The sequence below is a fragment of the Sturnus vulgaris genome, chromosome 30, assembly GCF_052056855.1.
Source record: "Sturnus vulgaris isolate bStuVul1 chromosome 30, bStuVul1.hap1, whole genome shotgun sequence".
In the NCBI taxonomy this organism is placed as follows: Eukaryota; Metazoa; Chordata; class Aves; order Passeriformes; family Sturnidae; genus Sturnus; species Sturnus vulgaris.
In genome coordinates, this window is record NC_142272.1 from 2,127,553 (window position 1) to 2,153,823 (window position 26,271).

General features: G+C 55.6%; 2 protein-coding genes across 2 annotated transcripts; both read right to left on the reverse strand.

Annotated features, from left to right (window-relative positions):
* Window positions 1-304: 304 nt before the first annotated feature.
* Window positions 305-3,600, reverse strand: LOC106864511 (pro-glucagon-like). Its single transcript, XM_014894137.2, has 4 exons — window positions 3,544-3,600; window positions 2,893-2,995; window positions 1,430-1,576; window positions 305-756 (listed from the first exon to the last, which is right to left on the reverse strand). The coding sequence occupies exons 2-4, from the start codon at window positions 2,985-2,987 to the stop codon at window positions 747-749; spliced, it is 252 nt and encodes an 83-aa protein (XP_014749623.1). The 5' UTR covers window positions 2,988-2,995; window positions 3,544-3,600; the 3' UTR covers window positions 305-746.
* Window positions 3,601-16,841: 13,241 nt separating this feature from the next.
* On the reverse strand, window positions 16,842-20,169 carry AQP5 (aquaporin 5). The gene is made up of 4 exons (XM_014893794.2): window positions 19,714-20,169; window positions 18,357-18,518; window positions 18,040-18,123; window positions 16,842-17,444 (listed from the first exon to the last, which is right to left on the reverse strand). The coding sequence occupies exons 1-4, from the start codon at window positions 20,074-20,076 to the stop codon at window positions 17,259-17,261; spliced, it is 795 nt and encodes a 264-aa protein (XP_014749280.1). The 5' UTR covers window positions 20,077-20,169; the 3' UTR covers window positions 16,842-17,258.
* Window positions 20,170-26,271: the final 6,102 nt, after the last annotated feature.

Here is a 26,271-nt window from a genome sequence, read left to right on the forward strand (position 1 = left end):
ACTCCAAAGAGGTTCTTTGGATCCAGGCTAAATTGGAATAATTTAACACCAAAAATGGAATTACTGCAGGGGTTTTCCTAAATTTCTCTCCAATTTCTTTTGGCTCTGGTCTGTGGGATCAGGTGGGCACATCCTGGTTATCCCTTTATCTGAAACTTGAGGAATTGAGGGAAAAATGAGGCAGCAAATGGGGAATCAGGGGCTGGAAATCCCCTGAGACTGTGCAGGATCCCAGCGGGCTGCTTGGAAAGGTTGGAGACGTCAGGAGCCAAGTGCAGGATTGAGAAAAGGTTTTATTGGCATTTAGGGAAAAGTGCAGGGAAAAGGAAAGCAGAGAAAGCCAGGTTTGATCCATGGGGGTGGGGAGCAGGGGATGACCCCAGGAGCTCTGTGGGGTGGGTGAATCCTTCAAATCCTTCCCATGGGGCAGGGGATGGCTCCAGGAGCTCTGTGGGGTGGGTGAATCCCTCAAATCCTTCCCATGGGGCAGGGGATGGCTCCAGGAGCTGTGTGGGGTGGGTGAATCCCTCAAATCCTTCCCATGGGGCAGGGGATGGCTCCAGGAGCTGTGTGGGGTGGGTGAATCCCTCAAATCCTTCCCATGGGGCAGGGGATGGCTCCAGGAGCTGTGTGGGGTGGGTGAATCCTTCAAATCCTTCCCGAGGAGCTCCCAGTCCTGGCTGGGGATGGAGAGGTCCAGCGTTCCTGCAGGGATGTGGCTGCAAAGCTGCTGCCTGGATTTGCTGTTAATTGTACCTTAAAAACAAACCCCAAAGAGCGTCAGGGGATGGAAACTCCTGCTAAAATCAGGAGCTGGGAAAGGGCAGTGAGGGTTCCTTCGTTCAGAGAGGAGCTACACCTTTGGAATGGCTGAAAGAGGAAAAAGCCCCAGAAATGCCAAGGGAACGCTGGAATGAGGAGGAAAATGTGAGGACAAATCCCGGGGAGGATGAAACAGCCCCTTCCCATCCCAGATTTCCCATCCCACCCCAAATGCCTTAATTCTCCTGACCTTATTACAAGAGACCAGAGGATCCCCAGGAGCCATGAGGCATCAGGAAAAGGGTGTCCAATCCTGCCTTGGCACCAGATCCATGGTTTGGGTTGGGAGGGACCTCAAAGCTCATCTCGTTCCACCCATTGCCATGGGAGGACACCTTCCATCAGCCCAGGGCTCCAGCCTGGCCCTGGACACTCCCAGGGATGGGGCAGCCACAGCTCCTCTGGGAAATCCATTCCAGGGCCTCCCCACCCTCACAGAGAGGAATTCCTTCCCAATATCCCACCCATCCCTGCCCCCTGGCACTGGGAAGCCATTCCCTGTGGCCTGGCACTGTTCCAGGCCCCATCCAGCTCTCATGGGGATCAGGATTGGGGTGCTGGGCGCTGTTCCCCAGCACAATCCCACCCCTCTCCCTGCTCCCGGCACCTCTTCGTGTTGATGAGCCAGTGCACGAAGTCCTTGGCCTTCATCCTGTCCAGGTACCGCGTGAAGTCGCTCGTGAAGGTCCCCTCTGAGTGTCTCTTGATGTGGGATGGGAAGCTCGGGGAGTTCTGGGCTCCAAACAACTCCCATCTGCTCGGGGTGGGAGGAGAAAGGAGCAAAACGGGGTTTGATGAACACCCCAGCAGGATCCTCCCACAGGAGGTGCCCAGGGCAGGGCTGTGCCCCCCAAACCCCAGCCCTGTGCAGAGCATCCCCCAGAGCAGATGGAATAGTGCAGAGGAAGAAATCTGGAATATTTCATGGATTCCTACAAATCAAACACACAATTCTTGTTTCAGTTTCCGGAGATTTACCAAGCCTGGCCTGGGCTTTCCTGGCATCCAATATATCCAGAGTCCTGTCCCAAATCATTCCCCTCTGTCCTGCTTGCTGGAACCCAACCCCCACGGCAGGAATGTGGGGCTGCTCTGAGGTTTGGATCATCCTCCTGCAGCTCCAGGGTGATTTGGGGATTTACCACAGAGGGTTCCCAAAGGACTTTGTGCCATGGGAGCACCATCCCAGAGGGGGCTCAGCCTCAGCCTGCCCTGGTGTCCCTGCTCTGACCCAGCCAGGAAATCCCGGGGTTCCCTACAGAGGAATGTCCTGGGCTGTGGGGAGCCAGGAAGGTTTGTTGGGATCCATACAAAACAAACAGGGACACTGGAATAGGGAGAGCTGGGGCAGCAATAGGAATGGAGAGGTGTGGAGGCCGATGGGCCTGCCATGGCTCTGCCTGCAGCCCTGCCCTGGAGAAATGTCCCTTGGGTGGGCTGTGATTAGCTTATGTCAACCATCCTGGAAGGATGCTCCTTAGGCTGGCACATCTTTTGTTATCATGGTAAGCTATCCCCAAAGGCTTCAGTGATCCCACCATGCCCTAGTGCCCATGGTAATCCTTTGTAACCCATTGGTCTTTCCCCCTTGGTACCGCCCTTGCTTTCCCCCATAAAAATTCTGGCTTTTCCCCCAGTTCTCTGGGGAGCTGTCATCCCTCACGCCCTTCCCAGAGCTGCTGGATAACAAAGGAATCTCTGTAGAATCGCCATAGGGACACTTCTGTCTCTCTGTCCCTGAGTCGGCCTGGGATGGCCTCGCAGACAGAGCTGAAATCACTGAGCTGAAATCACTGATCAGAGCTGATCACTTGTGGCCACAGGCTGCAGCTTGCTGAGGTTTACCCGTGACTAAGAGACGTGCCAGAGACCCCCTCAGAAGGCTCCAGACCCCCTCAGAAGGCTTCAGACCCCCCAGAAGGCTCCAGACCCCCCAGAAGGCTGTCCCTTGTGGGACCCTCTCTCTGGGAAGGTTGGCTGCTCGCCGGGTCAGAGCCCCACGGACCCCCCCAGCAGCCGAGAGAGAGGGACAAGCTGCTCCCACAGCCCTGCCCCAGTCAGCCCCAGTACCTGGCCAGGTCCTCCAAGTCCTCGGGAGCCACCTGCCATCCGGCCGGGATGAGCACGGCAAACACCAGCCCGGACAGGTACAGCCAGCGAACCATCTGAGCTCCTGGGGAGGCAGAAACCCGGGGAAATCCCTGGCTGCAATTCCCAACTGCAAATTTCCTGGCTGCAATTCCCAAACCCTGCAGGAAGTCGTGGCAGCACAGCCTGGGGCCGATCCTGCTGGGACAGCCCCTTCCCAGAGTGTGGCACAGCTGGGATGGGTGCGAGTGAGAAATCCCATCCTCGCCATTCCCTGCTGGCACATTCCCGGCGCTTCGGCATGGGAACGCAGAATGACACCCAAAGGTAAAATGATTTGCAATGAACTTTATCCCAGCCTCCCTTTTCTATCTGGGGGTGACATTTCTATCCTGGAATTATCATCACAGTGCTGGAGAACTTTCCCACAGCTCGGAAAAGATGAGCAGATTTATTTGTATTTTACATTCCTTATTTTTGCTGGATACCTCAGAAATTATGTAGGAATAAATTGCCACCTCCCACCTTTTATTTGCCAAAAATCAGACTTCTGTTGCCCATCACCAAATGCTTTCCTCATCTGGTTTGATTCTTTGGGAGACTGGGAGAAGGAAGGGAGGAGGAGGCACCTACCTTGGGCAAAGAGCTGCTCTCTCCACACCAGATCCGATTTTCCTTCTTCGAGCCGGTTCTGGCTGAACTCTTCTCCTTCCTGCTGCTTTTAAGCTCGTCCAGAGGATGCCCAGAGCTGACAGGTAGGTCACGGGGATCCTGCTTCTCCTTGGATGGGTCACTGTGAATCATTACAGCTTTTCTGGAGTGGGGCTGCTGCAGAAAATATCCTTACTGGCGAATTTTCCAACTGACGCCTTCAATGAATTTTTTTTTTTACATTGTTGTTGCTGTTTCTCTTATATTCTTGGTTTTTCCCCCCACTTTTTGGACCAGAGCAGTGACCTGTGGGTTTCCTCCTCTCAGGTGAGGTGGCCTCTTGCTGGCACAGCGTGTCCTGCACCGATTGCTCTGCCCACGGGCTGCCCTTTCCAGCACCTTCACTAAGACACAAGAAGGAAAAAAGAGCAAAGGTGTAAAACAAGGATTTGTGCCTCCAGACACTTCCTGCTGTGTGAAATTCCTGGTGCAGCTCCTCAGCCAGGCAGATCCCACTTGTGATCCAAGCCTGGTGTGGTTCCCTGAGTCCAGACCTGAAACTGGGGATATTCCCTGTGATTTATTATGGGATTTGGGGGTGAAACGAGGCCCCGTGAGGGGCTGCAGTTCTGGATCCCCGTGGGACATCCAAGCTCAGCCCAGAAGCCCTGGGAACACCTGGAACTCGTTGGTTCATCGTTTTCCAGGGTGTCCCATAGGAACTGGGCTCGTTTGTTTGATATCCTTGAATCCAGCAAAGGAAAAAGGAGAAGAGGAAAACTGAGGGCAACCCTAAAGAGCTGGATCTGGGCCTGCAGGAGGGTAAAGGCTCCCAGGTGGGCCCGGGACAGAGCCCTCAGCTCCCTGAAGAGCTTGTCCCCACCTGGGCTCAGGTGGGCTCCTGAGGTCTCTGCATTCGGCCTGTGGATAGCAGGAGGTGTTTCCAGGGCAGTTTTGAGATCTCTGGGGAGTTTCCAGCCAAGGAAGAATGTCCAGGGTTTGGTGTTTGGGGGTCTGACTATGCCTTTTCTCCCAGGCAGTGGGAGACAGGAGCACTGCAGACTCTCCTGGAGGGAGAGCTGGGCCTTGTCTCTCCCACCAGCACAGACGAGGGCTCCAGGTCCGAGTCTGCCCCCAGGACCTTTCTGCTCGTGCCTGGATAATTATTGTCATTCCAGCAGCGAGAATTCTGTAATTACTGCCACTGTCAAAATAAGGTCGGTGTGGGGAGGACACTCATCCTGAGGAGCCTTTAATGAGGGCCACTCACGGCCTTTGGAGGGAGCCTGACATCACCCGAGGGAGGGGGACATTAATTAGCAGAATCTGGGGAGGAGAGGGCCAGCTCTCCTGCCCGTCACTCGGGTGGGATGTTTGTTATTAATGCCACCAAATTAGCTCACGATGTCACTGTTTGCAATGTCCCCCTGGCCCGGAAGGCCACGTGGAGGTGGCGGCTCAGGGAGGGGAGATCCAGCTCAGCTCCTCTTGGGCTCCTCGGTTTTCTCACCGTGGATCCCAGTGCTGGAGTGGCCTCAGGAAATGTCCCATGGGATCCTTTCTCCACAGCCCCCGGGTGATGTTCTGTAGCCTTTGGGACGTGGTGCTTTCCCCATTCCAAACCCATCCTTTTCATCCTTTCCCAGCTGGGTGGGGTTCCCGGGGCTCTCCCGGGCTGGAGGAGCACAACGGGCAGGATCCTGAGCTTTGGGATCCTGCAGAGCAGAATTCATCCCAGCTCAGGACTTGGAGAGGTTTTTACGGACAGCAGGTGGCAGCGTTTGTCTGTCTGTCCTTCTCTGCCCATCCTTCCTGCCCTTCATCATCCTCGCCCCTCCTGCTCCCTTCTCCGAGGCTCCAGAACTCCCATCCTGCCCCTCCAAGGACCGCAGCCATTCCCTCTTTTTGGGGGGCGGGAGGGCCCAGGCTGGGGGTGCTCTCGGTGACATCACAGTGACGTCACAGTGACGTCACCGCTGAATTGGGACGGCTTGGGGTCAAACTCTGGCTCTGGGAGCATCCCTGGAGAAGCAGCTTTGAGGCTTCTGGAGCATCCTGTGCTGATGGAACAGAGACCAAAACGCTGTTGAGGGAAAACTCCTGGAATGTGTCCAGACTCCACATCCATGGACTCCAGAGAAGCTCATCCATTCCCACCGAGCCCTTTTCCTGTTTTCCCCAGGAGCTCTCATGAGGATGAACTGATCTCCAGGAGGGGAGAGAGGCAGGAGGAGCCGAGGCTGCTCCCATGGGGATCGTGGGTCCTGCTTGGACTGTCCAGAATCAGGCTGGGAACACGATGAGTTCATCATGGAATCACAGATGATTTGGGTTAGAAGGGACCTTAAATGCAGTTCCACGTCCCTGCCATGGGCAGGGAAGTTTATGCTTAAACCTGCTCTTAAATTTAACCCAGATTGCTGAGGTGGGGCCAAACCAGGGGATGCTTCATTTTGAGGGGATTTATGGCTAACAGGGAGGAATGAAGGCTTTGGCTTCACCTTGGCTCCTCTGAGGGACCTTTGCTGCCCACAGAGCCCAGCCCAGCGTCTAACCCAGGGCAGGGACTGGGAAATGTCCCCATCTGTCCCCCAGCCGTGATTCCAAGCCCGGGGCCCTGGAATCAGCGCTTTTCAGTCCCATTTTCTTCATGAAGGAGTTTGTGGCCTCCTCCTCCCCACCACAGCTGGAGGTGCTGGAGTGGTCAAGGCAAAACTGGTGAAGAAAAACCTCCTTGGGTCACTGGTTCCACCTGGAAACTCCCTGGTGACGCTGAGTGCCTGGGTTTGGTCTCAGCATTTTTTGGGCTGGTTTTTTTCTGTTTTGCTTTGCAGGTGTTGAAGAGCCAAGGGAGGGGCCATTGCAGAGTGAAACTCTGCATTCTCACCAGGTATTTTGGCAGCTCTGAAGGGCTGGGGATTATTTCCTCTCCCTTTTGTCCTGCTTTTTAGGCAGGAAACATCTTGGAGTTGCTGTCCCACAGGCTTGGTGCCAGGGAGGAGCAGAGAATGGGAAGCTGAGACGGTGCCAAGAGTGGGACATGATGGGTTGAGCTGTGAGAAGTCAAAAACTGGGCCCTTCCCAAAACCCAGCTCAGGCTGATCCCTGTGGTGGATCCCCATTTCTGATGGATTTATGACTCTTCTCACATTTCTGATGACAAACTGGGTGAGGTCACTCTTGTCCCAGCTCCCAGCACTCTCCTGTCCCCAAGCTCTGAATGTCCACGATCCCTGGTCATGGACACGGAGCCATTGGGACCAAGGACAGCCTTTCCCCTGGGAAACTGGGACATGAGCCTGGACAGGCTGGGGGTTGGAGCAGAAACCAGTTTGAGCCCATTGCTGGGCTGGGAGATGGGTGAAAAACAGGATTTGCAGGTGAAATGTTTTGGGGTCGAGCATGGGGCTCTCAGCCCTGGGATCTGGACACCTGTGGGTCCCCAGCCACGGTGACACCTCCCGTGGTGTCCCTGCTCCTCCTCATCCCCGGGAGCTGGTCTTTGGGGTCACCTGGAGGTCAGGCTGGAGGCTCAGTGCTCTCACCTGGGTGAGCATTTCACCTCTTCTGGCTGAACCCATTCCTCAGCCTTGCTGGGTGCAGCAGGGCATGGGACACACCCACCTGAGCCACCACTGCCTAAAAAAACTGGGCTCCAAGCCCTGCATGGTCTCCAGCCCTGGCCCTCACCTGCTCCTCCTGATCCCTGGCCCTCCTTGGTGGTTATCCCTCATCCCTGGATCTCCTCAGTGATCCTTGGCCCTCCTTGGTGGTTCCCCCTCATCCCTGGATCTCCTCAGTGATCCCTGGCCCTCCTTGGTGGTTCTCCCTCATCCCTGGATCTCCTCAGTGATCTCTGTTTCTTCCTGGCCCTCCTTGGTGCTCCCTCCTGCTCCCTGACCCTCCTGGGTTCTCCTTCACTCCCAGCACAATTCCCTACAGTGAAAGGTTGGCTTCCCTTTCCTTTATGGAGGAAAGAGTTTTTTTGGTATTATCAGATGTTTTTGGGGAACCCTTGGGTGCTGTGAGCAGCCTCGGGCCCCCAGAGCCCAGCACCAGGGATTGCTGGTTCATACTGGGACCCTACAGGAGCTGAACTGGGGCAGCTCTGGGCATCACCAGCTGCAAGCACTGGTTTTGGGTGGTTGAGGGATGGTTTTGGGTGACTGTGGGGTGATTTTGGGTGGTTGAGGGATGGTTTTGGGAGGCTGAGGGATGGTTTTGGGTGGTTTTGAGTGGTTGAAGGATGGTTTTGGGAGGCTGAGGGATGGTTTTGGCCCAGCACCTCAGTGGTTACACACCTGCAGCCTCACAAGCGCTGATCTCGGAGTGGGGTTTAATTTCCACTCTTTATCTGAGACAGGCAGATGGTGGTTAATGGTTTATCCTGGTTAAAGGCTTATATCTGCTAAATGTCTCTCTAGCTTTCAATGTGGAAAAACATCCCGACTCTTCTTTCCCTGACTCTTCTTCCTGCCCAAATTCTGTGGAAATCTTAGATACCCTCCCAGGGCAGAGTCTCCTCATGGATGAGCCAAAAATCTTCAGTGGAGTCTGGAGCAAATGTGGCCAAGGTTTTAATTTGCCTTTCTTGCAGGCTTCGGGATGATTAAACAACCCAAATACTCCAAAGTCTGAAAAAAAACCCCCTATTAGGGCTCTTTTCTGCTGTTTGCAGTGCTTTTAGCAGGGCATCAATCACCTGTAACGGCTGATGAAACCTGATGGGGCCATAAATCTGCCCTGCTTTGCATTCAAATGCAGCAATTAATCCTGGGGGGTGTGGCTGCAATTAGATGACAAATTGTGCCTCCAGATTCACTTGCCTGCTTGGACAGAAGCCGCCCGTGTTTGCTCAGCCGCCGAGGCTGCTCTTCCCCCGGGGATGAATGATGGGCCCCGGGAGCTGCAGCTGCTCACTGAGGACCCTTTGGCCTCAGCTCCTTCACCTGGAGCTGCGAAGTTCAGCTCAGCTCAGCTCTTTCACCTTGGGAAGTTTGGCTTTTTGGCCGCCTGGGATTGTCGGAGTCCTCCTTTTCCCAAGGTTGTAGAATCCTGGAATCATCAAGGCTGGGAGAAAACCTCCAAGATTATCAGTCCCCCACCACGGGCAGCATTAACCCCAGTCCCCAAGGGCCACATTCCCATGGGTTTTGGACACTTCCAGGGATGGTGACTCCATCACTGCCCTGGTGCCATGGCTGGACAGCTTTTTCCATTGAGGAAACTTCCCAGTATCCAACCTAAACTTCCCCAGGCACTTTAATCCTGGGAGCAGAGCCTGAGCACGCCCTGGCTCCCCCCTCCTGTCAGGGAGTTGTGCACAGCCAGAAGGTCCCTCCTGAGCCTCCTTTTCTCCAGGCTGAGACCCCAGGTCCCTCAGGAGTTCTCCAGACCCTTCCCTGGTGCTCCCTTCCCCAACTCCATTCCTGCCTCTAGACTCACTCCAGCCCCTCAGGGTCTTGTTGTGAGTGGTCCCAGTCTGAGCCCGGAATTCAGACGTGGCCCTGGCCCAGCACAAGGTGCAGGATTTCTCCTGACCATCCTCAGAGCTCAGAAGGGAGGATTTGGGACCCCAAGATGCGGCAGGAGCTGGCTCCACCTGAGACAACTCCAGCAGTGCCTGAGTTAGGCTGGTTTTGAGACTAGAACTGGTCCTAAATAGCAACAGCCAAAGCTGAAAGAGCCCAGTGCTGAATTTGCTGCTGGATCTGCTGCTGCTCCTGGTGCTGCAGGATGGCTCATCCATGGATGGTGTGGGGTCACTGCTCCAGGATGGCTCATCCATGGATGGTGTGGGGTCAGTGCTCCAGGATGGCTCATCCATGGATGGATGTGGGGTCAGTGCTGCAGGATGGCTCATCCATGGATGGATGGGGTCAGTGTTCCAGGATGGCTCATCCATGGATGGATGGATGGGGTCAGTGCTCCAGGATGGCTCATCCATGGATGGATGTGGGGTCAGTGCTGCAGGATGGCTCATCCATGGATGGATGGATGGGGTCAGTGCTGCAGGATGGCTCATCCATGGATGGATGGTGTGGGGTCAGTATTCCAGGATGGCTCATCCATGGATGGTGTGGGGTCAGTGCTCCAGGATGGCTCATCCATGGATGGATGGATGGGGTCAGTGCTCCAGGATGGCTCATCCATGGATGGATGGATGGGGTCAGTGCTGCAGGATGGCTCATCCATGGATGGTGTGGGGTCAGTGCTCCAGGATGGCTCATCCATGGATGGTGTGGGGTCAGTGCTCCAGGATGGCTCATCCATGGATGGATGGGGTCAGTGTTCCAGGATGGCTCATCCATGGATGGATGGATGGGGTCAGTGCTCCAGGATGGCTCATCCATGGATGGTGTGGGGTCAGTGTTCCAGGATGGCTCATCCATGGATGGATGGATGGGGTCAGTGCTCCAGGATGGCTCATCCATGGATGGATGGTGTGGGGTCAGTGCTGCAGTATGGCTCATCCATGGATGGTGTGGGGTCAGTGCTCCAGGATGGCTCATCCATGGATGGTGTGGGGTCAGTGCTCCAGGATGGCTCATCCATGGATGGATGGTGTGGGGTCAGTGTTCCAGGATGGCTCATCCATGGATGGTGTGGGGTCAGTGCTCCAGGATGGCTCATCCATGGATGGATGGTGTGGGGTCAGTGCTCCAGGATGGCTCATCCATGGATGGTGTGGGGTCAGTGTTCCAGGATGGCTCATCCATGGATGGTGTGGGGTCAGTGCTGCAGGATGGCTCATCCATGGATGGATGGATGGGGTCAGTGCTCCAGGATGGCTCATCCATGGATGGTGTGGGGTCAGTGCTCCAGGATGGCTCATCCATGGATGGTGTGGGGTCAGTGCTCCAGGATGGCTCATCCATGGATGGATGGTGTGGGGTCAGTGCTCCAGGATGGCTCATCCATGGATGGATGGTGTGGGGTCAGTGCTGCAGGATGGCTCATCCATGGATGGTGTGGGGTCAGTGCTGCAGGATGGCTCATCCATGGATGGATGGATGGGGTCAGTGCTCCAGGATGGCTCATCCATGGATGGATGGATGGGGTCAGTGCTCCAGGATGGCTCATCCATGGATGGTGTGGGGTCAGTGCTCCAGGATGGCTCATCCATGGATGGATGGATGGGGTCAGTGCTGCAGGATGGCTCATCCATGGATGGTGTGGGGTCAGTGCTGCAGGATGGCTCATCCATGGATGGTGTGGGGTCAGTGCTGCAGGATGGCTCATCCATGGATGGATGGTGTGGGGTCAGTGCTGCAGGATGGCTCATCCATGGATGGATGGTGTGGGGTCAGTGCTCCAGGATGGCTCATCCATGGATGGATGGTGTGGGGTCAGTGCTCCAGGATGGCTCATCCATGGATGGATGGTGTGGGGTCAGTGCTGCAGGATGGCTCATCCATGGATGGATGGATGGGGTCAGTGCTGCAGGATGGCTCATCCATGGATGGTGTGGGGTCAGTGCTGCAGGATGGCTCATCCATGGATGGATGGTGTGGGGTCAGTGCTCCAGGATGGCTCATACATGGAAGATCTGGGATCCATGGAAGGTCTGGGGCCATGCCCAGGGTGGTTGGTTGTTCCTTGCCCTGGGAGGGTTCTTGTTTATGGCACCCAGCTGTGGTTTTGCTGCAAAGCCTGGGGGATGAGGGTGGCTGCTGGCATGGGGGGTGTTCTCAGGTACATTTCCGTTTCCATGGCAAGAAAGGAGCATTTGGGGGTTGGATGGTGCAGGAGGGATGAGCAAACTCCAGCACAGCTCTGGTTGCTGCGGGGATGCTGCTGCAGGCAGGGAGAGCCGAGCTCTGCCCAGCCCAGCTCTGCAGTTGAGTTCAAAATCCAAACACAACGTGGCTGAAATCCAGGACAAAGCCGTGGAGATGCAAGCCCTGATGTCAGCAGTGGGATAAGGTTGTGTTTGCACACCCAACATGCTTTTATCCACTGATTAACTGTTCCTACAGGGCTCCTTTGCGAAACACATGGGGGTTTTCTGTTCCAAGAGATAAGAAAACAAGCTGGGTTTTATATCCCTTCCCCGCGAGGGTGATAAAAGCTTTCAGAATTCCTGTGGACTCTGATCTCCAAGTGAGGGGCTCTCAGTGCAGAAACAATTGGCTGTTGGGATAAGTAGCTTTAGAAATAAGGAATTTTTAAAAAGATTGAGAAAGGGCTCATTTTCTTTGGCTGCTTGGCAGGAAACCAGCTGCCCTGTCCCCAGAGAAACCAGCTCCTGGACAGGAGGGAAAAATCCTCTCTGGAAAAAGCTGAAAGATTTGTTGGGGAAGAGGAATTGATTTAGTTGGGGAAGAGGAATTGATTTCTTTTTTTTTCTTTCGGACTCTGTAGAAAAGGCTGATTGTACTGGACATTGAAGTTTGTTTTCATCCCCGTTTTTAATCCTGGCTGCACAAGAGGGCTTTATCCCAACCTGCAGCTGCACCTTGCTCTTGGGCACAGGAGCTCCCGTGTCCTCTGCCAAGCAGGATTAATGTCAAGTGGCAGAGCCAGGCCTGGATCCTGGAGGCTTCATGCCAGGGGATTTATTTGGTTTGTTTTGCTGGTTTGTGAGGATTTTTCAGGGGTTATTTCTGCCATGGATCAGGTCCCAGCTCTCCTGAGTGGTTCTGTGCATGGAGAGAGCCCTCAAGGTCTTGTCCTCCTTGTCCTGCACATCCTGGAGCTGGATGGAGGCACCGAGCTTGAAGAGTTTTGTTTTGGGGGAGCCCAGCCCAAAGCCTGGCTGGAGGAGCTGGGGCAGCTCCGAGGCCTCACCCCAGGGCTGCAGTTTAACAAAGCTGAGCTTAACCCCCTCCTTGCCTGCTGGGTTCTTGCTTTCTCCAGCCTGGGAAGTCGTCCCTGACCTTCCCCAGCAAAGGCCCTGTGCTGGGCCGAGCTCAGGCCTGCAGGGCGCCTTTATCTTCCCTTCTTCTTACGCGTGATTTTTATTGATGTCAGCCCTCAGAGGAGCCGCTCTTGGACTTTGTTTGGAAGGTGATTAAGAACAAACAGATCCTGGAAAGCCAAGGCAAACCCTTGAGCAAGAGGAAACTTGGCAGCAGGAAGAGCCACGATCCCGCCAGCGCTGGGACGGAGCCTCCATTGCCATGGGGTGCTGGGGCTGAGCTCTGGCAAGGTTTTCCTTCCCAAGAGGGGATTTCCTTCAGCTGGAGCTGTTCAGGGGAGGGTTTTCCTGGCCACTCCTTTTCCCACGGACAGTCCCAGCAGAGGGCACCAGGAGATGCCCTGGACACCCTTTTCTCTCTGGGGTGCTGCTCCAGAGCACCCAGGGCTTGGGCCAGGGCTGGGGGACGCCTGTCCCCTCCTGGTCCCCACCTTGGGACATCTGCTAAAAACTCCCAACTGTTCTGGCTTGAAAGAGGCATTTTAGGGGCTGAAGGAATTGGAACTTAGCAGAGTCGAGTTGAGACTTATTAAAAGCTAAGTTGGGACTCATTAAAGTTGTTAGGAATTATTAAAGAGGCATTTTTTTGGCTGTAGGAGGTTTGGTGGGAACAGAAGCACCTTTGGATCTCCTCTTGCCCTCCCTGCTCTCTGGATATCTCCAGCCATTCGCCTCCTCAATGTCCCAGGTGTTTTTTGGCAATTCTCACCTTTCCATGAATGGTGGTGCTGCCTCTCCCAGGCACACACTGGGGTCTCGGTGCCCTGTGGGGACCAGGCAGGGCACTGGTGGCACTGGTGGCACTGCCAGCACTGGAGGGTGCCCAACCTGACCCAGCATTGCTTTGACCCCCAAATCCCCACGAGCTGAGCCAGGGAGCCAAGCACAAATTCCAGGAGCTGCTGCTCAGGCAGGGGCCGCCTTCCTGGCCGGGATGACAACAGGAAGGGTGGCTGTTGTCCCTTGGTGGCCTGGGAGCTGTTTCCTGGCTCCTAACGAGGGATCTCATGGCACAACAGGCTGGGCAGAGGTTGAGTAGGAGGAGGAAGGCTCCGGAGGAGGTGGGTGCTGGCACAGCCTGTGCCGTGACTAATGCCAACACCCAGGCTGGGCTCTCCCCCTGGGGCACAGCTCGCTCCTCTCCGAGGCATTTCAGCCCTGGAAATGCTCTGGAAGTGTCAGCATTTGCAGGAATAAAGTTTCCTGCTGTGGAGCCTGGTGCTCTGTTCTGGGTTTTTTGTTCTATGTTCTTTATTCTGAGTTTTGGGTTGTGTTCTATATTCTGGGTTCTGTTCTCTGCTCTCTTCTGTTTTCTGTGCTCTGTGTTCTCTATTCTGAGTTCTCTGCTCTGTTCCGTATCCTGGGTTCTGTATCCTGGGTTCTGTATCCTGGGTTCTGTATCCTGGGTTCTGTTCTCTGTTCCATGTTCTGTCTCCTGGGCAGCTCCTCCGTGGTTCTCCTGAGCTGCTCTCTGCCTGCTCGGGGCTCTCCAGTGCCCCCCTGGAATTCCTCCTGGAGCAGGGAGGCGCTTCCTGGGCTGCTCGGATTTCCCAGCTGAGATTCAATCCCCTCTCTGATGCTTTTCTCCCTCCCTGGGATTTCCTGGGTTGTTTTCTCCTCATCTTTCCAGTGAGCTGGGCTGAGCTTCCAGGTGAGACCAGGCTCTGCTCTCCAGGACCCGAGGATTCAAGTGAAGCACTCAGGGATGTAATAAACCAGTTGGAGCTGGGAGCAGGGTGGAAGGGATGCACCCCAGACGTGGAGCTCTGTCCCTGCTCCCTCCTGGACAGAGCTGGGCCTCACCCTCTGCAAGGAGCAGAAACAAAGCAGCTCCTGCATCCCAATGAAAAATCCTTAACTGGGCCATTTCCACTGAGTTTTGCTGCTTCTCATGCCCTTGGTTCCTCCCCCTGTCCAGAAAACTTGGGGTTCAGGGAATTTAAATTAGCTGGTGGATATCTCCCTTAGTTAGACTTCAGCAGACCTGAAAGCCCTTTGATGTGTAAAAAATGTGAGGTTTCCAGACTGTTGCAACCTGTGAAAATCGTTGGGCTTGCCCTCCTTCCAGGAAAAAAATCCAATTTTTAAAGCTGAGCAGCGATTACCTGAGGATGGAAAAGGTACTCAGGAGTGAGGAATTATCTGTGAAATCTTCTTAGAGCAGAGCAGCTGCTCGTGGGCATGTTCAGGGAATAACCCTTAATTAGAGCAAAACTACCCAGGAATGGTAATAACGTGCCTTTGGAGTGGTTTCACCTGGTGAGAAACATTTAAATTAGGGTGAAAAAAGCTTGTTATAAAGTGTAATTCATCTTTTTATGCCCTAAACGATGGTGAAGCTGTGTGGCTTAGGGAAGGGGATGGGAACTCCTGTTTTTAGGGAGAAGCAGGAGAACCAGCACAGAACTGCAGGTAAATCAGCTGTGAGCACACAGGTTTGTACCTGGCCTTGCTGGTTCTGCTGAAATAAAGATGGATTTTCCTGTGAAAAGCCAATTTCTGCTCAGGGAGCGAGTGGGGCACTGCTGCCTCCCAGCCTTCCAATCATTAAAAATCGATCTGAAGGAGCTGGGATGCTAAAGAAGTAAAAATAATAAATTCTCCATTGGTTTTCAAGTGCTGCTGTTCCCATTCCTGGACAGGTGAGGACAGGTGGGAGGACCTCAGTCTTTCCCAGCCCTGCCCTGGGCCCTGCCCTTGGCCAGGTGAGGTCATGGGGTTTGCTGGATGCCAAAATTCAGTCTGGATTAAATTCACCCCCCTGCCTGGATCAAATCCCCAGGGCCCAGGGAAGCCAGAGTGGGGAGGGAGCTCTGGGCTCCATGCTCCTGAGCTGGGCTCAGCCTCACCTGCCCCACTTTGGGGTCCCACTGACCCCAAACCCCCCAGCAGTGCCTGAGCTGGGCTCAGGGCTGGGCCCTGGATGGTTTTTGTGCTGACACAGAGCTGGAGCTGCAGCTGATTCATCCCGGGAGGGCTCACACCCAGCCCGGGCTCCTTCCCCTGCTGTTGATCCCTTGGAGGGACTGGGGGGTTGGGCACATCTGGGGGAGGCTGTGGTCCCCAGTTCCCACTGGGACTCCCCTATCCCTGCTCCGGATGGATGGATGGGGTTCAGAGCTCCAAGATCAGGGGGATCGTTGAGATTCCTGGTTTGGGGGGGCTGAGGGCAGCCTTCGGGGTACCCTGCCCCAGCCCCTGGCAGGGGTCTCTGGGATCTGGACATGCTCCAGTCTCCCCAGGGCCTGTGTTTTTCCCATCTCCCCATGGGAAGGGGGCCCAGTATCCTTCAAAAGGGGAAACTGAGGCATAGGGGGTCCTCAGCCCACCCCTGAGGATGGTTGGGGGGGTTGCAGGGTTTAATTTCCTGGCTCTTCTACCTCCCTTCCTCCTCCTGCTTGTCCCCAACCCCTTCTGGGGACAGCTGGGGGAGTGAAGGTGCTGCTCCCCAGAGACTGCAGGTCCAGGGATGCCACAATCCAGGTGAGGCTGCCCATCCCCCTGGCCAAGGCTGCAGCCTCTGGGTTGGGATCGAGCTGAACGTGGGATGGGGGAGCCCCCAGGGAAGGGGCTCCCACCGCCCTGGGTGTCTGTGCTGGGATCCTCCCCTTGCAGCAGGAATGGGGACTGGAGCTGGGAGGGAACTGGGCCAGGGTGGGTGTCCCCGTCCCAGTGTCCCTGTGCCCGTGTCCCTATCCAGGTGTCCCAGTGTCCCTGTCCCACTGTCCCGATCCTGCTATCCCTGTCCCGGTGTCCCCGTCCTGGTGTCTCTGTCCCGGTGTCCCAGTGCCGGTGTCCCCATCCAGGTGTCCCTGTGCCAGTGCCTTGGCCGGGAGCTGCTCTGGCAGAGGGTTGTGGTAGAACTGGAAGAGCAGGGCCGGAGCAGAAGGCCAGGTGAAGGTGTGGGTTTGGCACAGCTGAGGGGCTGGGGAGTTGTGGGTCATTTTTTGAGGGCACTGTGGAGCTGTCTGGGAGAACTGGTAGGGCTGGAGTCACATCGGCCGTGTGGGAAGGGTTGGAAGGATCCCTCCTGCTGCTGCCAGCCCCGGGATGGGCTCCCAGCTGCCCTGCACCTGCTGCTCCTCCCCACTCCATCACAAGTGCCCACTCATCCTTCCCAAGATTCATGTTCTCCCCTCCCAAACCAGCAGCTCCCACAGGATTCAGGGTCTGAATTGTTATTTCCCCAACCCTTTGGGATGAGTTTGTGTCCAGCTCAATCCACTTTCCCTCCTAAACTTTGAGACTTGAGCTGATTTGCACCCAGGATTTTTTTTTAACTTTCCTTTATTTGCAATAAATAAGAAACTATAATACAAAGATCTCAACACAGAATCCAAAAAGTCTCATTCTTTGGGAATAAAAAGGACTCCCAGCACCAGGAAAGGTGAAAGAGCATCTACGAGCAGCCCCTGGACTGGGGGGTAGCTGCACCCCCTGCCCTAAGCAGTTCCCCTTCCCCCAGGGGCCCCCAGGTGTTCCCATACCTGGGCCAGGTGAGGTCCTGCAGGTGGCCCAAGGCGGGGCCTGGGGCCCTGCCACGGTGCAGAGATGGAGCCGAGGGGTTTGTGAAGCTGGAGAGGTTCTAGAGCTCATGCAGGGGTTCTTTACACACACACAGAGCCCCCGGCCCTCCTGCGTCCACGGGGGCTGCAGGGGAAGGCTTTGGATTGAGAGTCTGAGCTGCAGCTGCTGTGGGCATGGCCTGGCTTTGGGGCACACACGAGCCCTCTGTGGGGCTCCCTCCCCTCCCTCGCCTTGGCTCTTCCTGCTGCTCTTACGGCGGGGTCAGCTCCATGGACTTCTTCCTCTCCTCCCGCTGCTCCTCCCACTCCTCCTCGGACTCGTAGGTGCCCTTGATGATGGCCACCCTGTCAGACATGTTCATGCAGTAGGGCACCAGGATGTAGAAGTAGAGCAGGGAGGCCAAGCAAGCCCCGAGGATGGGCCCGACCCAGAACACCTGGAAAGCAGCAGGGGCACGGTGAGAGCAGCTCCCGGGGCTGCAGCTCTGCCCCGGCACCACCACCCATCCCTGCTCCACATCTGCCACACGAGAGAGGAAAACGCCTGTCCAGAGACTCCCTGGGCTGAAAACCCCTCAGCCTGTGCTCACTGAGAGCCAAACCTGCTCTGGGAGTCTGGGGCTGAGCTTGCACAAAGTGCTGGTGAGAGGAAAGACCAAGCTGGGCTTCTCCTGGGTTTCCTTCCCCTCAGATGATGCACCAGTGGTGCTCAGAGGGCTCCGATTTCTGTGCCTGGCAGTGCCCGAGGCTGGCTTGGATGGGGCTTAGAGTAACCTGGGCTGGTGGAAGATGTCTCTCCCCATGGCATGGGGTGGGACTGGATGAGTTTTGAACCCTGGGTGGGTTCATTTCTGTCCCCTGGCTGGCTCTGTGCCAGGGGATTAACTGTTCCTGATGCATCAAGGGGCAAAACCTCCCTCATTCTCCAGCCCCTTTTAATCCTTCCTGCCTGGGGTGGGCTCTAAACCCCCAGCCCTGTCATTCCCACGGCATTCCTGCCCTGTCCCCGTCCCCAGTGGCACCAGCACTCACCCAGTGTGCGGGGCTGAACCTCCTGGTGACGACCGCGGGCCCGAAGGAGCGCGCAGGGTTCATGGAGCAGCCGGTGAAGTAAATCTGGAGGTGAGGAGAGAAGCCTGGGTTAGGGAGCAGCTCCGAGCCACTCCTGGGGAGCAGGGAGTGACCAAAGTGGCCCCTGACAGTGTCTCTGTCCCAGAGAGCTGGACATGGCCCCTCACCACTACAGAGCCCCAACATCTCCCGTGTTTTCTCCTCCGGAGCAGCTCCCTCAGGACCAAGTGCACGAGGGCATTTTGGGCAGTTCAGTGCTCACAGGACCCTGGACTCACCCCCACCAGGTGGCCCACGGTGACCGAGAGGCCGATGGACAGCGCGGGGGAGCCGACGCCGCTGCGCCGGTTGTCCGTGGATGCGAAGATGCAGGCGGCCAGCTGGAAGGTGAGGATGATCTCCACCACCAGGGCCTGGCCGGGGGTCACGTTGGTGTTGATCTGGAACCACGAGAGTGACAATAATTAACCCTCCCCAGGGCTCCCGGGTGCTTTGCTGGTAGATTTGGGAGGTGAAGTTGGGTGAGAAGCCCCCCAGGGCCCCTGCGTGAGCTCCCTGGTCTTTCTCTGAAAGGAAAGAAATGATCTTTCTTTGCAATTCTCCACAATCTGTCTCTTCCCCAAGCCTGTCCCTTCCCTGGGCTTTCCACACCTCTCTCCACTTCCCTGTCTCCACAACACTCAGTGCTTCCCAAACAAATCCCTTTTTTCCTGCATTTCCTTGATCCTTGCAGACTGCTGTACCCTGACTTCTGCCCTGCACTTTGTGGAGCACATGCCCAGGAGGATGAGGGGTAGCTGGGATGGGAAGGAGGGTGATGGTTGGGATGAAGGTCACGGGTGGAATGTGCTGTTGTGTCCCAGTGACTGCACAAAGCCCTGGGGACTCTCAGGGAGACTTGACCCCACTGGGCATGGGAAGGACAAAGTGACCCAACCCACCACAGCTCATTTTTAATCTAAATCTAGCTTGTTTGGGATGCAGAACCTGTGGAATGAGAGGCACTGCAGCTCCTCATCCCAGTGACCGAACCCTCTGAACGTCTGTGCTGCTCCCGGGGGTCCGGACCTGTCCGTGCCTGGAGCTCCAGCTCTGTCATTCCAGGCGTTCTCCCAGCACTGCCCCGAGGGTTTCAGGCTGTGCCTCATTCCCGCTTATCTCCGAGGGTCCTCCCGCTGTCCCCCTCCTCCCCTGGGAGCAGCCCCTGGACACCGTCCTGCCCCTCGCTCCTTCTCCAGCTCTTCCCCACCATTCTCCCGGTCCCTCTCGGTTCCCAGTTCCCCCAGCGCACTGGTTCCAGTGGGCTCCTGCTCCCCGCGCCCGTACTGGTCTGACTGGGCTCTGCTCCCTCCCTGCCCCCTGCCTCTGGCACGGCTCCTATCCCGCGCTAATCTCCAGGTGGAGAGGGAACATCTCAATGGTGCGGTGACTCACGGGGCCCTCGGGATAGAGGAAGCCCTCATTAAAGGAGGGAAAAACATCCCACTCATCACCCGCACAATAAAGCCGTCATGTCAGAGCTCGGCTTCGCTCCCGTCCCATTCCCAGCCCGCCGTGCGTGCGGGACAGAGCGCCGAGCATCCATCCCGACGGAGCCGGAGGAAAGGAGAGGGGAGAGCCCCGGGCAGGACTCACCGCGTTGATGGCCAGGTTGCCGCGGGTGTTGGCCGGGGTGACGCCGTACAGGATCCCGGCTCCGGCGATGGCCCCGACCAGCTGGGCCAGCACGTAGAGCAGCGTGCGGAGCAGCGAGATCTGGTTGCCCACGAAGAAGGCGATGGTCACGGCGGGGTTGATGTGGGCGCCGCTGATGTGGCCGAAGGCTTGCACCAAGGTGCCGATGGCCAGCCCGAAGGCCAGCGCGATCTGCAGGATGCTGGGCAGGGCCGATGGCCACTTCAGCGCCGAGCCCAGCCCGATGAAGACGAAGATGAGCGTGGAGAGGAACTCCACGAAGACGGCTCGAGCAAAGGCCAGGGTTAGTATTTCCTTCTTCATGGTGGGGGCAGGTAGAGGTCAGCCAGGGAGGAAGAAAGTTTAGGGTTGCTCTGTGTCCGGGCTCTGGTGTGTGCAGCCAGGTGTAGGGCCATACCTATCTATATATGCAAGAGCAGCAGGAGCTGTGTTACAGGGCGGTGGGTGGAGCCAGGGAATGAGCCAGTCCTCCCAAATTACCATGTGAACCTGGAAAAGTTTCCATCTGAAAACGTCTTCGGAGCCTCTTGGTGAACCAGTGACTCAGATATTGGTGGCATTTCTCTCCTTTCCCTCTGCAAACAAAGAGCCCCTATAGAGTGTCTTTGTGGTCGTTAAATAACCAGCTTGCATAACGAGGCTGAGCTCCCTCCTCTGCTTTTCCCTTTTACTGCCTCTCGCCAGGTCCTGGGTGTTTCATTAGTGCAGGTGTAGTTAGTATTGGCTCCCTCCCTTCCTCCCTGTGCTTGCACACTGCTCCTGTTAGAAAACTCTTGTTGGGCTGGAGCTCTCCTGGGGCTGGGCTCCGCTTCCATGGGACCCTGAAATGTCAAGGAAAATCAAACACCTGGAGCTTCTCCCAGGCTGTCAAGAGGGCTCAGCTTCAGGAAACAAATGGTTTGCAGCCGTCCAGGGGAGGCTTTGGGGAAAGCTTTGTCCATCTGGGGAGCTGTAGATGAGCCGGAGCTTCCTTGAGGTGTGTAGATGGAGAAATGGGATAGAGAGGGCTCCTGGTGCAGAGCCTGGCTGGAACCTCTGCTCCTTTCTTCTCTGCTGCTCCTTCCCGAGCACTGGAGCAAGAGCTGGCGCTGGGGGCTGCTCCCAGCTTGGAATGACGTCTCCTCCCCTGCCACCCTGCGTCCTTTCCTTTTCTTTTCTTTCTGCCTCTCCAGCTCTTGCTCAACGAGCAATGATTTCGCTCCTGGGAATGCCAGCACCAAGCACAGGCTCTGTATGGACACAGGCTGTGTTTACACATCTCCTTTCATGTTCCTGGGGCGCTGCCCTCCATCCCAAACCCATCTGCAGCCGCTCGGCTGGCAGGGAGTGGCGGGGGTGGCTCTCGGGGCTGAGCACGTGGAGCTGTTGGGGACAGAGTTTGGGGCGGAAAAGGTCTCAGGTGACACTTAACAAAGAATTCTTGGTTCTCTCCTAGCCCTCTCAGCCTTGTGCCAGGATTTGTTTTTTAGATGGGGTTGGGTGCCAGATCTGCTCTCCTTGCTCGGTTGATCCACGTTTCCTTTCCCAAATGATGCCCAGGCTGGGTTTGGCCCTGGCTGCCAGGTTCCTCTGCAGGGGCAGCCATGCTCCAGCACTCAGGGAGCAAAGCTTTGCAGGCAGGACATTGGTAAAATCCTCCCTAAATCCAAAAAGTTGGATTTACTGCCACCTTCTGAGGAGGCTGTCAGGCCTGGGGGGTCAAGCACCAGGAGGGTTCCTGTCCAGAGCAAGGAGAGGGGACTTCTTGTCCAGAACTGGAAATAAATGAGCTTTTCTCTTCCTTTGTACCCAAAATCCTGAGCAAAACAGACCTGGAGGGCCTCGAGGGACTGAGGATCTGTTACAGCCTTAATTCCTGATAATCGTTTTCTCCTGGATCTGCTGATCCCAGGGCTGATTGCAGAGTCAAAGCCCAGATCTGTTATCCTCGAAACACCTGCTCCGTTGGCGTGTTTTGGTGAAAGTTTTGCAAGCTGGTATTTCAAGACACCCTGGCTGGATTCCAGTTGCCATAATTACTTGCCACTTCCCTTCAGCCCTGTCTGTGGCTCCAGCTGGATAAAATGTTCCTGTCCCCATCCTTCAAATTCTTCCTCAATGTCCCCGTCTTGCATCTCCCTTGGTGCATTTTGCTGTTGGCTCCTCCACGCTTTGGCTGATAATACAAAAAAATTGCTCTTCAGCCTCCCAGCTGTGGGTAATAACAAGCCAAATCCTACAGCTGACTAGGGGATATCATCAAATAGGGCTGGGAATGACAGAGAAAACTTTTGGAAAACACAGCCACGCACAGCCTCATTTCCCGAGGCAGTTTGGGAACCTTTTCTCACCTTTTCCTGCTCGGCTCCTCTGATGCCAGCCCTGGCATTTGGAAGGCTCCCCGTGCTCCCCGTGGCTCCCTGCCACCCGAGCAGCTTGGCTGAACTGAAAGTGCTTTGATGTGTCAGGTTTAATGGAGTTGGGCAAGGTGCTGCAGGCCTGGGGCAGGTGGTGCTGACAGACGGACACCCACGAGGAGGGGTCACACACGCCTCAACTCACACGTCCTGCAGGAGACAACTCCAGCAGGCTTCTGGCAACAAGGGCAGGTTTGACTGCCTCCTTCCTCCTCCTCCTCCTCATCCTCCTCCTCCTCTTCCGCACTGGCAGATAAACAACACAACCAAACCTGCCCCAATCCCCCGCTCTGGAGGGGGACCCCAAGGTGGGGAGGAGGTGGGAGGGAGGCTCCTGCTGCCTCATCCTCACTTGGGGCCACCCGGGCTCTGCCTCACCCAGGCAATGTGTGTCATTGAGGCCACCCTGTGCCGGTCCCTGTCAGTCCCTGCTGTCACCCAGCTCGTTGTCAGAGTCTGAGAGGGGCTGTTGTTAATTTGCAGTTGTTAATTTGCATTTCCTCGCTGATTCTGGTGGGTTCAGCTTTGTGCTGCACCTCGGGGCCTGGCAGAGGCTGCTCCAAATTCAGGTTACAAACGCTGCTGAGCCAGGGTTTGGGATTTCCTCCTCACCTGGCTCCATACCTCAGCCAAGGACCTTAGGATTGGCCCAGTAATAGAGGCAGGAATAAAAACAGTGCCAGGATGTCTTGAACAGGAGACACCAATTCTGCTGGAACTGGGATCAGAAACACAGAATCAATTGAACTGGAAAAGACCTCTGAGATCCTCGAATCCAAGCCATGACCTAAAGTCGTGGGCTGGGATTAGATGACCCAAAGACTTGGGTTGGGATGACATCAGAGGAGAAAGTTTGGTTCAGTTATTCAAGAGAAAAGGAGTTTCTTGCTGGCTCAGCTCCTGGATTTCGTAATGAGACATTGATAAGGAAAAAGTGAAATATCACAGAGCAGAAGCATCAAATTTTGCCCTCATGATCCTCAGTTTGGGGACTGCAGGGAAGGGTTTGGGCTGCTTTGGGATGCACCTGTGCAGGTGATTCAGTTGGGGCATTCAAGGATCTCTTATCTGACCCCATCTGCTGCCCTTCCTTTGAAGCTGAGGGATGACACCGCTGGCCTGGGGCTGGTGGCGTTTCCACTTTCTCCTGCCCTGCAGCAACGAGGCTTTGGCTTCCTTTAGTCCTGGCTGCAGAGCCAGAGCGCTGTGACACCGAGTTTGGGGCTGTTCTCACGTCCCCTGCTGCTGTCCCTGCTGCTCCAGCCTGCAGTGGTGCCGGGGGTCACCGTGACAATGACTTGGTGACCCGTGCTCTGTCACACGGATGCCACCTGAACGCTCTTTAGGTGCTGGCTGGTGACAAAGATTAACGACAGCTCTGCTCTTTGCTGAGCGACTCCTGGCGGTCCCGGGGCAGCTCTGGGGCTGCTCTGCCTCCTCAGGAGTTCATGTGCATTGAAATCATCGTTAGATTGTCCCATGGGATTAGGGAAAGCAAAAGCCCGGTTGGAAAATCAGATCACAGAGTGGGGAAGGTGGGATGAACCCCCAGTGTCCTGATTTTCAGCTCCAGCCCTTCCCAGCAAAGCCACCGGCACCAGGGACATCCCAAGGCCCCTTTCTGCTCACGGGAATTCTTAGGGGCTGTTTGTTGTGTCCTCGGGATTCAGAGTTGGGGGCAGCCGTGTTTTTGCTCTGGAAAGGTGTTTGCTGTGGAAATATCTTCACCTGTGCAGCCCTTCCTTGGTTTACAAGGAGCACACCCAGGAATAAATGGAAAGGATGTGGGGAGGGAGATGTCCCTGGGAAGGTGATTTCCCCCTGCCCTTGGCACTGCCATCCTACCTGGGCTGGAGGAGTTCATCTGCACCAAGGCAGAGGGGTCTGAAATCATTACCAGGCTCTGAATCACCTGAAAAACACCATCAATAAATTAATGAGTTCTTGGTATCAGTGCAGGAATCTGAAAACTCCTAAAAGCATTCTGGGGGTGCTGGGGGGTGTGAGCTGGACAGGACCCAGAGACCCCCGAGCCTGGGCTGAGCCCCCCAGAGCAGAGGTTCTGTGCCCAGGTGAGACCCCACCTGCAGAGCTGCTCCAGCCCTGGGGTCCTGCACAGGGAGCACCTGGAGCTGCTGGAGCCAGGCCAGAGGAGGCAGCAGGATGAGCAGAGGATGGAGCAGCTCTGCTGGGAGGAAAGGCTGGCACAGCTGGGATTGTTCATCCTGGAGAAAAGAAGACTCTGGGGTGAGCTCAGTGTGGCCTTTCAGTGCCTGAAGGGGCTGCAGGAAAGATGAAAAGAGACAATTTCTAAGGGTCTGGAGTGCCAGGACACAGGGAATGGCTTCCCACTGCCAGAGAGCAGGGTTAGACAGGATATTTGGAACAAATTTCTCCCTGTGAGGGTGGGCAGGCCCTGGCACAGGGTGCCCAGAGCAGCTGTGGCTGCCCCTGGATCCCTGGAAGTGTCCAAGGCCAGGATGGACACTGGGGCTTGGAGCAGCCTGGGACAGTGGGAGGTGTCCCTGCCATGGCAGGGGTGGCACTGGATGAGCTTTAAGGTCTTTTCTCACTCAAACCCTGCCATGGTTCTATGAAAACCCAAGATTTTCACATAATTCCCTGGCTCCAAGTGCCCAAAAGTTCACAGCAGAACACTGGGGACAATACATGGACAGCTGAGGAATGGGAAATCCAATTTTTCCCCGGTTCTGCCTCTGAAAGAGCAAATGCACCAAGGAATTGGTCAGCTTTAAAAATGTTCACTGGGGAGTTAAATAGACCCATGCTAGGAACATCCCGTGTGCTATCAGATCTGGAGCTGAAGATTCTGGCACTGAGTGGTGTCTGGAAATGTGGGATTTTTCTTTTGATTGTTTGGATTGCTGGGAAGTTTGGGTAAAAATTGAAGCAGAACCTTCATTCTCTCCAGCAGATCCTTTGGCAGAGCCCTTGGAATTGAAGAATTTTGGGATGTTTGGCTTCCCCCTGGAGCACCAGCACCTTCTGGGATGGTCTGTGGTCATTTCCTACACCTGGCCCTGCCTCCTCCTCAAGGAAAACTTGGGAAATATTTCTTTATCTACAAAGAGATCCATAAAAATAATGATGGAAAACAATGATGTACCTGATCCCAGGTAGGTCATGGCACTGCAGCAAAGTGACTGCTGGAGGCTCACACAGCCTCTGGGATTGGGACTGGGAGAATTTTGGAAGCTCAGGCCAAGAAATCCCAAGCAGAGAACTCAGCTCTGTCCCCCAGCGAGGTGAGCCTGGGCTGAGCTCTGTCCTCCCTGTCCCCAGGTGTGACCAGGGGCTGAAGGGGTTTGTCCTGTGCTGGGATTTCCAACGTTCAGGTGAGTTTGGACTTCTCCAGGCCATGATTTTACTTCCCAGTCATTTTCCCACGTGGTGCAGAAACCCTCCAGGCACTGGGATCAATGGGATCAATGAGACATCAACTGATGTCTCAGTGCTCAGGACTAATTAAAAGGAAGGAGAAGTCAGCAGGATTAGTTCTGAGCAATTTAAAAGTCCAACCTCATAGGTCCTGACTTTTGTCTGGAGATGCAAAACTCATTGCAGCTTGTTTGTACTGAGCTTGGAGATGCTGGTGCTGAAACTGGAGATGTTTGTTTTGAGCTCGGAGCTGTGGCTGGGGGTTCCTGTGGTGCTGGGCTGTGGGGAAAGGCTCAGAGCTGTGTTTTGGGACCGGCTGTCGTGGTGTTTATGGCATTTGCTGGGAGATGGTGTTTTCCAGCAAGAACAGCCCACCCCAGCTTTCCCCAGAGACCCCCAGTACTGTAATTCCACTGGGATCAAGGTCGGTGCTCCCAGGTTCTCCCAGATTCCTCGAGCAGGGATTTGGATGCTCTTGGGTCCCTACAACAGGTGAGGGATCAGTGGTGGGTGTGACAATGCTCCTCCCTGCAGTTGGAGTGGGGAAAGGAGGGAATTCCTTAGGATTAACTGAAATTGTATCAGAATTTGGGGGAGCAGGAGCAGGGCACGGCCCCTGTGCTGGGCTCTGCTGAGCCCCTCCAGTCCTGGGGTCCCTTTGGGTCTCTGCTCCAGGAGAGACCCTGGGGGCTGGAGCTCCAGG

Bases quoted from the DNA above. Each gene is read 5' to 3' on its own strand.
- LOC106864511 (XM_014894137.2), bottom strand. From the start codon at position 2,987: ATGGTTCGCTGGCTGTACCTGTCCGGGCTGGTGTTTGCCGTGCTCATC. The intron at 1,577-2,892 runs GTACTGGGGCTG...CACCCCGAGCAG, and splicing joins GACTTGGAGGACCTGGCCAG to ATGGGAGTTGTTTGGAGCCC.
- AQP5 (XM_014893794.2), bottom strand. From the start codon at position 20,076: ATGAAGAAGGAAATACTAACCCTGGCCTTTGCTCGAGCCGTCTTCGTG. The intron at 18,519-19,713 runs GTGAGTCCTGCC...TCGTGGTTCCAG, and splicing joins GCAACCTGGCCATCAACGCG to ATCAACACCAACGTGACCCC. The intron at 18,124-18,356 runs GTGAGTCCAGGG...CCTCACCTCCAG, and splicing joins CCGTGGGCCACCTGGTGGGG to ATTTACTTCACCGGCTGCTC.